Source organism: Triturus cristatus, chromosome 4_1 (genome assembly GCF_964204655.1).
Source record: "Triturus cristatus chromosome 4_1, aTriCri1.1, whole genome shotgun sequence".
Lineage (NCBI taxonomy): Eukaryota > Metazoa > Chordata > Amphibia > Caudata > Salamandridae > Triturus > Triturus cristatus.
This window is the reverse complement of record NC_140585.1, coordinates 227,625,268-227,641,318: the sequence shown is the minus strand read 5'-3', so window position 1 is coordinate 227,641,318 and position 16,051 is coordinate 227,625,268. Positions and strand designations below refer to the sequence as shown.

General features: G+C 44.5%; 1 protein-coding gene across 3 annotated transcripts in view; it reads left to right on the top strand.

The window, feature by feature from the left end:
- Positions 1-16,051, top strand: part of BRAF (B-Raf proto-oncogene, serine/threonine kinase) — an 803,995-nt gene that overhangs the window by 585,381 nt on the left and 202,563 nt on the right. For all 3 annotated transcript variants that reach the window (XM_085651927.1, XM_085651928.1, XM_085651929.1), the window contains one exon: positions 1,069-1,115. In XM_085651927.1, the coding sequence (XP_085508053.1) occupies positions 1,069-1,115 (47 nt within the window). The remainder of the gene's footprint in view (positions 1-1,068; positions 1,116-16,051) is intronic.

The window sequence follows — 16,051 nt, the reverse complement described above, 5'->3', positions numbered from 1 at the left end:
CGACCGCCACTCTATCACAAGGATGATGTCATCAGTGATGTCAAGAGTGATGCCACTGACCATGTCATGAGTGATGTAATATGTGACGTCATCAGCTGTGGATTGCGGGCGCGCGAGTTATAGTTATCTGAAGTAACTATAACGGGGGAATTTCATTGGTTTTTTACGAGTGAAATATCCACCTAACTATAAGATGTGTGAAACCTATGGTTTTTTAAGTGAATTTGCAAGGTTTTTTAAATGCTAATTCCTAACTATAACGTGTGTGAAACCTATGGTTTTTTCAGTGAATATGTATATATATATATAGCAGTATATATATATATATATATATATGTTTTTCATATATATTTTTTATTATTTCCGGGGTCCCCGCACATGGGCGGGAATATTCAGTGCTTATGACTTTGATGAGGATACCCCTGGAATGGAAGAGAACTAGGATTACAGGTAAGTAACTTATCCTACCCTCCCTTTAAATGAGAAGTGCAGCTGCAAAATATTAATTTGAGTGCTTCCTCTAACCTTACTGATTCAGACTTGCCTTAACTGACACATTTAGACATTCTGTTGTAGTGTGTCAGCTGCAGAAGCCTCAAAAGAAAGGCGCTAAAGGCAATTCTCTGACTCGTGTAAAGGAATTGTATTCAACCAACATTATAAGTACAAGCATAGCAAAGAGTTTATTCTATAGACTTTACACTCCTGTATAAATTATGTTCAAAAAGGGGTTCTAAATACCGGCACATGGAATCTGTAAACAAATCTTCACCAAGTTCCTATTTTTTTTATTTTTTATGAAGTGCCTGAAAAATGTTTGTAGGCCTCAAAAGACTAAAGTGGGCTGTAAACCAGGTGTGTTCATAGGGTATTTTGAATTGCTTTTTATGGTCAGTAAGTTGCAGTTTCATGCATGATACCTGTAGCAATCGCAATTGGCCATTTAAGTTGTAATTGTTTCAAAGATCCGTTGTTAAAGGTTTTGTAAGTGGTGTCTTTCAAAATAAGTAAAGCATGTATATACGGTTCACCTTCTGAAAATACATTTTATATTTGATTTATTTCTAGTTATTTGCACGCCAAATCCATTATCCACAGAGACCTAAAAAGTAATAGTATCCTTTGTTGTGAGAATGTTTTTATCAAGACATGCTAAGCAAGATTACAAAGGCACTGGGGAGATTAGGCTGATATCGTCAAAACAAGAATGCCACAGTGCAGCTTGGATGGATCTAAATCAAATGAAAGGTAAATTTAAAAGATTAATTTGTGGCAAAAGAATAAGATGCATTCTCCAAGGTTTATGTCCAGTGGAACTGTGAGAAATTACTCTGTGACTATCAGCAGACATTGAAGCATATTGTGATATATTTGTACTTATTCCTTACAAAAGTAACCTGCAGACGTCATGCAGAAAAATACCTTGCTGCCTATGACAGTTGTAGATACCTTTGCAGTATTTTGGAAATCAGGTAGCATTTATAAAGCAGCAATAATATTGTTCTAGAGAAAAACCTTCATGAGATACATTTTTGCTTTGGCTGAAATCATTGACCTTATTAAGGGAACTGCTGTAATAGCACACTCGGGAAGATACATAAACATTACGTTAAATAATGGGGGTCACAGGGTGTTTGTCTTAGATCTTTGAGAGAGTCCTCAAGGAATGTGCATTATAGTATAGATTGAATGTTGTGATATGAAATGGCATACATTTTGTTTGTATTCTGCACAGATGTAACCTAGGGCTAGAGGGACATCTGGCAGACTACAATCCCAGTGATGCAAAAGTAGGTTTCTGTAATTACCTGTGTTTTGTGTTTCTTTTCAATCCATTCAAAGCTGTCTGTTAGAAATACCTTAAATATTGAGGGTTAGTTATTTATGTTTAGTTGCATTTTCAAAGCTGTTATATTTTTACAATGGTTTGTTACTAGAATTTTAAAATGTGAGTAACTTATTTTTTCAGAAATGCTGTACATATTGTCAAATAGTACATGGTTACAAATAGCTGCTTGAGTTACGTAATAGAGGTAGGTGTTGTCTAAAGAGTAGGCAGTGAGACAGAGGAGGTAAACAATGTAGATTACAAATGTTGATATTAATGCATGCATATTGATTACAATATGTATATTGGTTTTCCGGAGAGGTAGGGGAAGGCAAAAATCAGTCATTCATTCATTTCATAAGGCTTTATTCGGAACAAAAAACAATGTCCATATAAGCACATACATGATAAAAATTGATAGCAATACAGTAACATCACAATTGGTGGCAGATAACTAAAAAGAAACATATAATACAGACGAGGGGAGAATAAATACTTAAAAACTCATACTTTTCCTGACATTAATGGCTTTTAGTAAGAATGTCGCAGTAAAAAAACAAATATCAGGATGATGCAGATTAAAAAGCAGTTTAAAAGAATCATGTACTGTCCTAACACCAAACTTTACAAAAATGGGTTTTAAAAAAGCTACGCGAAAGTTCCCATACAATGGACACAGCAAAAGAAAGTGCATAGTGCTTTGTGCTGACAAGTTGTCACACGGACAGGGACCAACAGGCTGCTTGTTCACAGAAGGGAATGCGACCAATTTATGCACAATCCCCATTCTGAGTCTAGTTAAAACAAACTTGTGGGAGACTCTGGTCACTTGGGTTAAATATGGTTGATAACCCTTCAATTCGTTCATAATGCTATATTGCACACAGGGGGATAAAATGCCGGTATTACAAGCCCGTCTCTCAGTTTTACACAGCAGAAAGATATGCTTCATTTCTGACTTAGAAATTACTGTGGCCCCAAATCTATCAGTTTTAATATCAATGCCAAATATCTCCTGAAAACTGTTGATAATATATTTAATCCATGGGATCTTTAAATGGTTATCAGCAGTGAGACAGTTGTTAATGATGGCTCTATTTAAAGACGTCTCTTCTTTCAGCCAGATTGACCGCCACAACAATAATGGCCTCAGGAGAATCAGATCATTTAGAAATGGGATACCAAGTTCACTGTGAACTAGGTCATTTGAAGCAGATTTGGGTAGATTCAAAAGTTTTTTCAAAAAGACATTCTCCTCCACCTGTAAGCACCCGGCCAGGGCGAAGCCCCAAATCCCCGCCCCATATAGGGCGGTGGAAAGGCATCGTGACTGAAAGATCTTAAGCATATCACTTATCCGTTTGTCCCCTAGTTTAGTGGCAAAAGTAAAAACCCCATTGGCGCTTCTGGCCATCTTAGCTCTGACACTAGTATGCTCACTGGCCCAACTACAGTTCTTGGAAAAGGTGATTCCAAGATAACTAAAATTATCAACTAGTTTGACCCTGTGTTGATCAATATAATAAGAATGAGGCTTACTCTTCCCCGGCCCACACTCCGTGGTATAAGTTTTGGTTTTGTTAATCACTAGTTTTCTAGATGTAATAAACTGTGAAAACCCATCCATTAAGCGTTGAAGGCCTATCGGGGTCCTGGACAATAAAACGGCATCATCCGCATAGAGTAATACCGGAACATTAATATTATTAACTCTAGGGGCGTCTGCCGCTACTAACTGTAGGACAGAGTCCACTTCATTAATAAAAAGGGTGAAAAGCAGGGGGGCAAGAACACACCCCTGTCTTATGCCCCGCCCGATCCGAAATATAGTGGTACACTCCCCACTAGAACCATACCGTACACTGGTTCGAAGTTTAGCATAAAGTCAGGCCAAGAAAAAGATGATACCCTCAGGGGCCCCCATTTCAATCAACTTGGCCCAGAGAATAGCATGATCCACCAAATCAAAGGCAATACTTAAATCTGCAAAGCAGAGATAAATAGAGCCCTTCCTAGCCTGGGTGTATTTCCCAATCAAGAGTTCAAGATTCAGACATTGCTGGATCGTCCCGCGACCCTTTCTGAACCCATACTGGCAATTTGCCAGAATGCCATTGGTTTCTGCCCACTCTTCCAGCCTAACCAAGAGTACCCTACTCATTCTTTTTACAGAGGAATCCAACAGGGAAATGGGGCGATAGTTCTTCACGTCCCCCCGATCACCTTTCTTAAAGATAGGTATTATAATTGATTCCTCCCAAGTTGGGGGTACCCCAAAGCAGACTGCGGCATTAAAAACTTTAACCAACATAGGACCCTATACCTCCGGGACTAACTTATAAACATCAATGGGCAGCCCATCGGGGCCCTGGGCCTTTCCTCCTTTGCTAGCACCAATGCTACCTAAAACCTCTGTGATACTAATATCCAAGGGAACTATGGGCCAGCAGTCATTGTGATTGGCCAAAACTTTATCCGAATCAAAGATAATAGAAAAATGGGAAATCCATGTATCCATACTAACTGTGGAGGTTAATTCCGGAACCTTCTCATCTTTTAAAAATGGGCAGTTAACAGTGGCCCAGAATAATGTACAATCTTTCCTTTCGGCTGCCTGTGTCAGTTTATCCCAAGCCTCATGTTGTAGCTCTATCTTCCTACGCTTAACTGTATTCTTATAGTTTAATCTAAGCTGAGACACCTGGTCCCTAACTCTAGGTTTGGTTGCCAGTGCGTCTTTAAGCTCTTTAAGAGCACGAGTGCAAGCACAATTAAACCAACCCCTTTGTTGTTTAGACTTACACTCAGTTGATTTAGTAAATTTTAGGTCTATAATGGAATTAATTCGGATAAAATGTTGAACAGAATCTGCAGTAACGTCAGCCTGCTCAAGAATCTCAGTAAATAAGCAGCTATTAATAATTGAATCAGACGTCATAACCGCTTTGTCACCATTCCATCTTAACCTTGTACCATTGGGTCTATGTGGTTCAATATTAACTATAACCTCCGGTACAAGTACAGGTTTTTTATTCCATAAAACAACCTCTACAACAATACAGTTATGATCGCTAAGCACAATATCCACGACCTTAGGTGCCAAACTCCATGGGACAAGACTTGATGACATGCTAATAAAATCAATGACAGTATTTGCCCTCCTCCCTGTAAATGTCGGAATACTCTCACCTTGATCATTCTTTTCGGTGACCAATATTTCCATATCAAGGGCCGCTAAGAGATGGTTCAAAGAATCCCCATATTAATTATGAGGAAAATGAAGATCCACATCCCCAAAGCGGTTGGTAATCCCACACAAACAATGGTTAGAGAGGGGACAGACTACAATATTAAAATCCCCCGCCAAAATAAATTCGAAAACGACATTAGAACCCTCAATAATATCATCTAGTGCATTACTCAGTGCATCTACCACCAAGTGCCTAGTGCTGTCAAATATATTATTATAGAAATTAATTAAAATAATATTTCTCCATCCTTCTCAGAGAGCCATAAAATCTGCGAATGAGCCCCCACTAAAACATGTTTTTTAACAATAATGGGGACTTTGATAGAAATCAGAACCAAAAGCCCTCCCTTAGCTCTACCAGAAATGGATGCCATAGCAGGTAACTGATAGGAAACAAAGCCATTATAACCTGAACAATGTTTGCACCATGTTTCCTGAAAACAGCAAATATCAAAAAGATTGATAAACTCTGACCACCCCAGTCTATCTTCTTTGGATGCTAGGCCAGCAACATTCCAGCTGACAAAAAAGCTACTCATAGACCCAGAGGGTATTTCAATGCCTTCATCCTGGAAAAATAAGCTTGGACTCAAACTGTGGTTGTCTGCTGCAGGCAATACTCCTTTAGCCCCCTCAACATCTCCCGCAAGGCCAATTAACGGGCAAAAGTCAGGAGGGATACTAACATTACCTAGGGGCCCGGAAGTAATTCCTTCGGACTCTGCACCACAAAATACTGTTCCATCTTCAGAGGGCGCCACATCAAAATCCAGTCAATCATTACAATCTAAACCCCTCAGGGATTGAAACCGATTGGATGTAACAACCTCAAACCTACTGGGCACACTAGAGGCACTGCCACTACCCCTTTTAAAGGCATTAGGTGGTTGATTAATTACATGTTGATAGAAAAACCCCAGAGGTCTGAGTATGATTCCCTGATGTTTCAAGGGTCGAGAAGTGGCTCTGAGCAGAGTAGTGGTAGCTAGTTGGGGATTGTTAAAATTGACAATCACACAATCGCCACTAATACTTTTATGAGAGTTCCCTATCCAGTTAGCTCTGGTAGTAGTTAAGATTTGATCAGACAGACCTACTGGGTAACCACACTCTCGATTAAGCCAAGCCACCGTTTTATTCTGAAGGGACTCGTGGGTTTCTAGGTTACTACGAGTCCCGGTGTCCAAAAGTGGTGGAACATTTGTTAAAACCACCACATATGGTGCACATTTCGGGGGTAAATTAGGCGTCGAGTAACCATAACTTTTAGACTTAGCAGCGATGTTCCCTGACTTATCCACTGCCGTAGATTTGGTTGATGTACTTAGGCACACCGTTGGGTTCGATACAACTGCAGTATTTGGGCATAAACCCCCGTTGGGTATCTTAGGTCTCCATTTCGGAAACATTAACCGTTGACGATTCTACTGAGCTAACCTTTGTCCCAGTATGCGAATTCAAGAGACCTCCCAGCCTCTTAATTTCCCCTGAAAGAGTATCGAGTCTATCCATTAAAGGCATAATAATTTTGTCAAGCTTCGTATCTATAATACTAATCAAAAGCTCTAACTGCTTGGGATCTAATTTTACTTGAGTGCTATTAGTTTCTTTACCTAGATCACTAACAACACACTTAGGAGGGGGGTCCGAGCTTTTTTTATTATGATTCAACCCCCCCCCCCCCCCCCCCCCCCCCGTTTTGGGAGAGTTGTCCTGGCAACGCCCTTCCCTGATCTTAATACTCTCGGAGCCGGAGAGCATAAAACTGGTAATACTTGAGAAGGCTCTGGCGTAGTCAGGTTAGAATCTGGTTCTTCATAAGTAACCGTTGTTAAAAGTACAGGACATTCCAAATTGCCACTACCATCCCCTAATAAGGTAGGCAATGAAGAGGGTGAGTTGGGAGTACTGAGTAAAGGAGCCGAGGTACTCCCCCGACCCAAAGAAAGTCGACGCTCTTTGTTAATTTTGTCGACTACTTTCACAAGGTAATTATCAAGCGTGGCTATATTAGAACGTACAATCTCCTTGTTAGCTATAGACATGATTGGCTCGCTAAATATACATACAAGTGTATGATTAAAATATACACCAGAAAAAGCCTTAGTCTGGATCTACCAGAATCCCTTAATCAATTTAAAATACAAATAAGCAACAACAAACAATCCTCATTTGCAAATAGGACCTGGTGGAGATATGCACTATATCCCAGGTCTATATGATCGGTAACGAAGAAATACACTGGAACAAGATGTTGCTCAGCCCAGCCTCGGTCAGCCCCGGACGGCCACAGACGGCCCGCCCTTTGCCCGGCGCCGCCCGCACGCGTCCCGCGACGCGGAGGGAGCCGTTTGGTTTTATCGCCTCCTGGGGCGGAAGTGTCAATGGGTGGGGCTGGTTGCGCTGCCGGGATTCCTGGGAGGTGTAGTCCTGCACTCCCTACGTCGAGCGCTGCAGCGCCAGTATCAGCGGCAATGAAAGGGGGGGCGTCCGCCTCAACACAGCTGCCCAGGTAAGAAGCTCCGTACTGCCTGCCCGTAGCAAAGTCACCCCAAATCAGTCATAAAAGCTTCTGACTATCAGATTTCCTAACTGTTTTGAGTGCTGATTGGGAGGTGATAGTTGATCTCTCAGTGACAGTGGAATTCCAGTGAAGACATCTTTTCAGGCTGAAGGATTGAAGTCAAGTTGTAGCACAGGGTCGCTTATGACTGGCAAAAAAAGTTAAGGCTGCATATCTCGGGTTCCGAAAATAAGTGTATCTGTACAGAATTTGTGATGCCATGAATACCTCTTTGCCTGATCCAAGTTCAGCAGGGAAGTCCTTCTGTCCTTCTGTCCTCTTCTCCAGTACAGACGAGATCTGGAGGCCAGGGATGCCCCCTTTATGCTTAGAAAATGCCCTCAGGGGATGTTGAGGTTACTAGCCAATAGGCTACCTAGATCCCTCCTGCATGATGGCAGTTTCCTGCAAAGTGTGGCATCTAGCTATTCCAGAATGCTGTGTTCTGCCCACACTCAAGATGGCAGATCCCCTCTCTTGGTGTGTGGAGCATGTTAGCCCACCCTAGAGGTGTGCTTACAATATGGCTACATACGCATGGAAAAACTGGCTTGGTCAATAGTAGAAAAGAGCAGCCATCTCGTGTATGTCCACCATTTGCCCTTCAAATGTGACTTCCTTTTTGAAGTTCGCCTATTGGACTCACTCCCTGTGTGGCTTCCTGCCAGGGAGATGTAACTCCTTTTCCAAGCCTATATTGTTCAAGCTCTTGGGAGTCATTCAGACTTCTCCTCAGGAGGGCTAAAGGCTGCCTGGTGGTCCGAATCTGTAAATAAACACTATAACTTTGGGCAACAGAGATGCAACTTTCAAAAAGTTGCATTTGCTCAAAAGTTACATTCAGTTTGGCTTGTGCATCAAGTTGATGTTTAATGTAAGAAATCTGTTGATACCTTGAAATACCAACTTTAATATTCCCATTTAGAGGTTAGCACAGCTGAGTTGTCTGTCTGTAACCCTGTTCTTGCTAATGGGGCTAATAGCCTTTCTCACAGTAAATGAGACAATAGAGGGTTTTTATTGTCCGAACATTTAAAACACGTTCTATTTTTTAATATACTGCACCCTGCTTTAGGACTCGATAGGCCTTCTTTAGGGGTGAATTGTACATGTTAACAAGCATTGAAAATGCAATATGTCTTGCCTTTGATTAAGTTAAAGCCATTTGCTTTGCTAATGGTATTGTATTCTAGCTTTGCATTATTTAGTGTATATTTGTGATATGTTGTTGTCGTATGTAGTTAGAACTGTTTTGTTAGCTGTGTAGTAGTTTAACGCTTAGCGTTAGTAGGAAAAGAGCAGTGTTTCAGATTTGTGAGGTGAATGAATAGAAGAATAGTATGTGTGTTAATTTCGTATAGTGAGGATTACAATAGCATGAGACAGACGAAAGGGGCGAGGGAGGGGAGAGCAAATATATGCACATATCACAAATATAGACTAAATAATTTTAGTAATGCTTTGGTCAGTACTTGGGTGTAGCTGTTTTAGAAAGAATGTATGAGGCCTCTGCTGCTTTGGTGATGCTTTCCATGGTTATGGGGGTCAATTTTGGGATTTGAAGGGGGTAGCACTGCTGTCTGGTTAGCTTTGGAAGCACAGGCAGTGCTGCTTTCAGTGAACTCTAAATATCAATTAACCGACTGAGGTTTTCTAATGAGAATTCGGATTCTCTTTAGATTAAGGGCTATTTTAAGTTTTGAATTACCCTTTCCCTCGTCCAAGGCCAGAAGCTTTCTATATGGTGTACAGTTGGCTAGTAATGCTAAATGGGATGCCTTGATCCCAGACAAGCATGACTAAGAAACAAACTCTACATGACGTCACACCGGAACCCTACACAAAAAAATTATTTCTGGCAGACCCGTGAAATCACTTGGCTTTCGTGTAGCCAGGGTTGACCAGGCATTCGCACCAATGCCCTGCTAGGGGGTACATAGAGGGCAAGCCTTACCCGAGTCCTCTCATAACTACACACACGGTGAATGATAAACTGCACAAGGTGAGCTAGCCAGGCAAAAATCTTTGCTCTGCACTTCCTCCACGGGCAGGGTTTGTGCTTTGCCGTTTTGTGCACACCTCTACTGGCAGAGGTGCAAGGTTACTGACCTGGGCAACACTGCCCAAGATTAGAGAAACAGGAATAGGACCTGCATTATGCCGCTGTACTGTTCTTCCCACTCGCTACTGCTTTACTGTTATACACCCCATAGCATCCATGCTGTGCCATCGGTCTGTGCTACAGCACGCCCTGCTGGCGGTGAGCTTTGTGGCCCATAACACTGCAGTGCTGTTTACCATCCATGTAATGCCTACCACAGCTGTGCTATTGGTTACTGTACCGCGTAACTAGGGCAGCTCAGCAACATGCATACTGTCGCTGCTGTACTGCAGCATGCTTACTATGCTGCTGATTGACTCTGCAGCTTGCTACTGCTGTGCTGTTCGTTAGCTCTGCAAAACGCCCCACATAAGAAAGAGCAAAAACAAATATAGCTTCATTGCTGTGTGCGCCGCCCTTCAAAATGTGAACATATTTCAACTCACACATTTTTCAGGGGCAGCGTCCTGACCCCAGGCTTTCATTCCCTGAACACGACCCATGTCCTATTAAAGCTACCAATTATGTCTTTACACTGTGCTGTCACACTCAAGGAAAATAATTTTATTGATTCTGGCCAAAACCTTGGAGGAACGAAGCGTTCTTTACTTGTAGTTATTCAAGATGCATTGCATTTTGTTTTAAAATAAAAAAAACACATAAGCAGCTGCATTGCGTGTTTCTAGGAGCTATACATGCTAAAATGGCAGGGCATATGGACCAGTGTACAGCCACTATCATGCTGCGTCCTGTCGCTTAATATCAAAGAAAAGCTGCCTGGTGCCAGCACAGCAGAGAGCAGGCCCAGGGAGTCAAACACCAACTCTAAGCATAACATTTCCCAGACCTAATGGGCATTTCAGCTCATCCAACGAGACCTTGTGTTTACAGCACTCCCACAGAATCCCAGCAATTACCCTCTGTGACAGGCGGGTGCTTGCAGAAACAACGGGACCCCCAAAGCCTAACAGAGAAAGAATCCCCTCTATCCCAGGACTTTATTTTTAGTAAATACGATAAATGCTTATCTTTGAAGACAATCAACACGAGTTATGACCCCGACGGATCATAATGCCGTCTGGACGTCGGGCATGCCGTCTGTACGTGGTGTCTCTCACTCAGCGTGTCCTGCCTGCAACAGGGTTTGCCAAAGTAAAAGTCACCCTGTGGCCGCCATAATGAAATATAAAGCAACTCGGGCATGGGAGTCTGGGAGTGGTGCGTCTCACTGAGCACCAAGCATATACTTACAAAGTAGCCTAAAAGTAGAGAAACAACAATATAACAACAAAGTAGGGTAATAATAAAAAACAAAGTAGCGTACAAGCATACAAGGCCATTCCACAGGGAAACACATGCGATGGTTTAAAATAAAAAAAGTGCAGCAAGTTAATATTAAGCCTACTGTGTCACGCCACCAGTAAGAGATCCAATCCCGCTGGTCGTGGCCTACCAAGGACAGGGTGGCAACCAGGAGGGGCTACAAACCGTCCAGGACAATCAGCAAAGTCGGATTGGAATAATAAGTGACGAGAAACGACTCATACCAATCTAATTTGGAGGCGGAGCTGAGACACGTCTTCGGAATCCGTATTGATTGCAAGAAGCCCTCGCATGGCTAACGCCAGGAGAGACCTAAAAAGAGAGGTTTGGGATTTACTATTGCCTTACCTGGTAATGTCGAGTTAGCAGTTTGCAACTACTCTGCTAGCAGGTTGTGAGTCTTGTTTTATCCGTGTCACACTTGTGGCGGCATAACTAGTGCTGCAATCCACAAGAGACACTTGGCCCTAGGTACTGCTGTTACCATATTCTTGGGACTTGCAAGTAAGTTAACTCATGCCAAATGCGTATAAGCCAATCCAATTAAACACACACTTTTAAAGCGTCGGAGCACATGCAGTGAGTCCTATTTAGCAGGTTTCAGCGCATTTCAGATTCGTTACACCAGTGCGTGGTAATCAAAACTGAAGCAAAAAAGTGAAAGTGAACCTGCTAAAACCTGTTTCCTCACAAGAAACATAACATTTCCAAGCAGGGGTCTGCTTCCTCCCGTCGCTCCCACCACACAGTTGTGTGATGCTCCAGGCGCTCAGAACACTCTTCCTGGCCAGAACCAGTTCAATCCACAATGAACGGCGAAGACACAACAGCTCCACGAGATTTTCTAGGCCATAGAAAAAATATTTCTGCTGCCTCAACCTTATGCCTCTGGAACATCTTCAGGCCCCATTGATCCGAGCTGGATGGCAGTTAGTTTCTCACTGGCTGATCTGTCCCTGGCGTCGCCTACTCCACTCACCCTCGACCCTATGCCGATCCCTCTCATGAATCAGGCTCAACGCCTGGCTGAGCCATTACGTTTGGTGCAGACTCCACAGCCTCGAGGCCAGTACAATGTCTCGACATCACTGACTCCATACACTGATATTATAGTTTTATTGGGCTCCAAAATTAATTCTTTACTTGAACAGAACTCCAACTCTGACTATACACCATATGCTGCTACTGATGATGATGTTGATCAGGGTAAAACTTATCATCATGATGGGGGACATTTTTGAAAACCTAGTGGTCTAGATACCCCCCAGACATTGCTCTGTCCTCACCTAACCCGGCATGTTAACAGGAGACTCTGCCTCATTCTCAACAGTGTAGGAAAATACCACTTTGTGACATGGCCACCCCCACTTTTTGCTCACCGATACTGATGCTTTTGATTGGAAGGGCACTGGGAATATGCTAACCAGGCCCCAGTGCTCTTTCCCTAAAACAATACAAATGTTAATTGTAATCCAGTTGTCAAGGACTTTAGCACCCTTGTAAGATCCTGGTAAATGATACCCCTGGTAACCAGGGCATGGGTACCGAAGAGGGCCCCAAAAGGCTGCAGCATGTATTATGTCACCCAAAGGGACCTCACTCAAACTGCATGCAGACTGACATTTCAATATGCATGAAATGGTACAGACCATTCTGAAAACACGATATTGCCCACTCCCTGCGTGCAGTTCCAAAGTACACTTTGTGTACTCTGTGTAAGTCACCCCTACAGCACGCCTTTAGAACCCTAAAGCAGGGTGCATTATAGTATGTGAGGGCACATCTGCATGAGCAGATACGCCCCTGTGATGCCTGCTTCCATTGCTAGTCATTGCAAGTGATCAGGAAGCCATTTTAAAGGTATGTACTGGGCACTGGTCATTATAAGTTACCCTGCTACATAACAGCATCACTGAAAGTTCGAGGCATGTGGGCTGCTGAATTCATATCTGTGCATAGATCGCCGCCTACTGTTGGGTCCGGATGATTGCACATTATTGTCCTGGAAGATTCTTCGAAGTATCACGAGATAGGTGGCTCCTCCCCTGGACTACAGTGCACATGGGCATCCTCTCCATCCTTAGATTGTTTTTTTCCGCCATTGGGTTCGGATGTGCTATCTTAGCTCAACTTAGGAATATTCAGTTTTAGGCCAAAAGGCCTTTAGTTTTCGTCGGTACAGTTACCGTTCGGTGTCGACTACTAGCTTTAGTGCTCCGCACCTTCTTCCAACTTTCAGACCGGTTTGGTCCGAACATCGAAGTTCGATCGACGATGGAATCGATGACTCCATTCAAGAGGTGTCCGTTATGCCACGCGAAGTACCCTCATATCGACGTCCACCCAGTCTGCAATAAATGTCTCTCGCAGGATCACGACGAATCGAAATGCATGGCCTGTGCACGATTCCGATCTAAGAAGACTCTGCGGAATCGACGGGCAGCGAGGCTGGAGGCGCAGCAAGCAGCGCCTGCTCCCACCAACATATTCAGCACCGAGGACGCCGAGAGCGTGGAAGAAGTAGTCTCTAGCCCCGCTTCAGAACATGATTCCCGATCGGACGACGACGATGAAGTGATCTTTCAACGTGAAGAAACCGTCGATGAGGTAGGAGACTTCGACGAGGCCTACGGGGCCGAAGAGGACAGCTCTCCTGAGGAGCTAGGCCAATCCGTCGAAACGGAGGCCGAAACAGTACGTCGTCATCAGGCTCCGGTCGAGGGATCGCCTTAGGGCCTTACCCAAGATCAAACACATGGTTCTTCGGCCCCGCCTTCCGGTCCGGCCTCGAACACTTTGCAAGAGCCAATATTACCGAAGACGACCGGGTTCTTAAACCCAAAACCATCCATCGCTCCAGTCCCTTCGAAAACGAAAGTGAAACTGGAGGTGGTCGGATCGAAGGCGTCGAAACCATCCACTACTCCGACGCCGAAAAAAGTTGTCGGCTCCGACCGCGTACAAAGAGACTTCAGTGCCGAGCTCACCGCAGCGGATGCGGTTGCCACCCAGAAAAGGCAAGCCCTCGGGCACCGCAAGGCACCGAGACCTTCGGCGCCGACATCGAAGGCCATTACCTCCGCAGTTAAAATGGGCGCCCCAGCTACGTCAACGTCTAGCGCAACGGCGCCGACTAAGTCCTCGACTACGTCAAATGTCGATACCTCCCTTCAGACCAGTGACCCCCTTCCTCCAAAAAAGTCGGGGCTGGCCTCGACGCCTACTACTAAGGTGCCCATCAAACCACCAACTGCGTTCACTGTGCAGCAAGTCTCCGCATCTTTGCAACGCATCCGTGACCGGGCAACCCTCCACTCTATCTCGGGTCCCGACACGACCAAACCCTGTAAAGTGCACTCGGAGCCAACCAACATTACGTTTGGGTTGCCACCGGCCTCGGCACCGAAACTATTCGAAATTCGGACACGTGTCCTCCACACACAGTCCACCACCTCTGGCCTTACAGAACAAGACTCTTCGGGGCCACAATTTATCGACGCCGACACTGGCAGGTTAATGCTCCACAAGCGCAAAATAACGCCAGTTAGGGAAGAGGAGCCCTACAAAATTCCTCTTAAACGCAAACTGCCAGCGGTGCAGGAACCAGTGCTCCAGGAACACTTCCAACCCTTCCATCCAGATCCGCAGTCCTTTTCTCCTACCCCTTCCGAATCGGACGCAATACAGGACTATGGCGGGGAGGATACCATCTACCCTGGGGACGTAAATCCTGATGAGCACCTACAAGACCCGGATCAGGCATGGGATGACCCCACAGACCAAAGTGTCGCGCCACATACTGAGGATGCGCAACTCTATAACGTAAAAACGTCTCCCACAGAGGACACAGCTGCCTTTAATGCCCTCATCGAACGGGCTGCTGCTCATCATGGGGTGGAACTCCATTCTGTTGCCATTGAGGAAGACTTCCTGCTTGACACTTTCGCATCTTCAGAACGAACTGTCAAAACTCTGCCCATGTTAAAAGGGGTTCTCAAACCTGCCAAAGACATTTTCAAGGACACCACAAGAGCACGGGTGTTAAATCCCAGGATTGAAAAAAAGTACAAGCCTGCACCCGGTGACCCTAAATACATTAGGGGTCAGTTGCCATTAGACTCCATGGTGGTTGCCAATGCTCGCAAGAGAGCCCACTCACAAACGACTGGTGATGCTCCTCCCCCAGACAAGGAGTCAAAAGTACTAGAAACATCGGGCAAACGCATTGCAGCGCAAGCAGCGAACATCCTGCGCATTGCCAATACACAGGCACTCCTGGCATGTTATGACAGGTCACATTACGACACGCTAGAGTCACTGCTCCAACATCTACCAGAGGAGTATAAAGAGTCAGCGGAGCTACTCATCAGAGAAGGACGACTCACTAATGCATCCATAAAATGCGCCCTTGACGCAGCTGACACAGCAGCTAGGGCAATAAACACAAGCGTCATGCTACGACGCCATGCCTGGTTACGAATCTCAGGCTTCAAACCCGAGATCCAAAACAATATCCTGAACTTACCATTTAACACAGAATACTTATTTGGCCCAGACGTTGACACTACCCTAGACAAAATAAAGAAAGACACTGACACTGCGAAATCAATGGGGGCTCTGCAGACGCAACAATTTCGTAGTGGCTCCTTTCGTCGCACCGGAAATAGGGGAGCAACAAGGGGTCAGGGGTCACAACAGCAGTATGCTAAAAGTGGCACACAAAGCACCTATGACAAAAACAACAGGGGTGGATATCGTGGATCCAGCACCAAAGGCAGGGGACGTGGCTATGGCAACACCAGGTCCTCTCCAAAAAACAAACAGTGACGCCCTCTCCTTACCCCCCGACCACATAACACCTGTCGGGGGACGACTCCAGCTGTTCCTGTCCGTGTGGAAGAACATCACCACAGACAGGTGGGTCAGGGACATCATCCAGCACGGGTACTGTCTAGAACTAACTTCCACTCCACCCAACATACCACC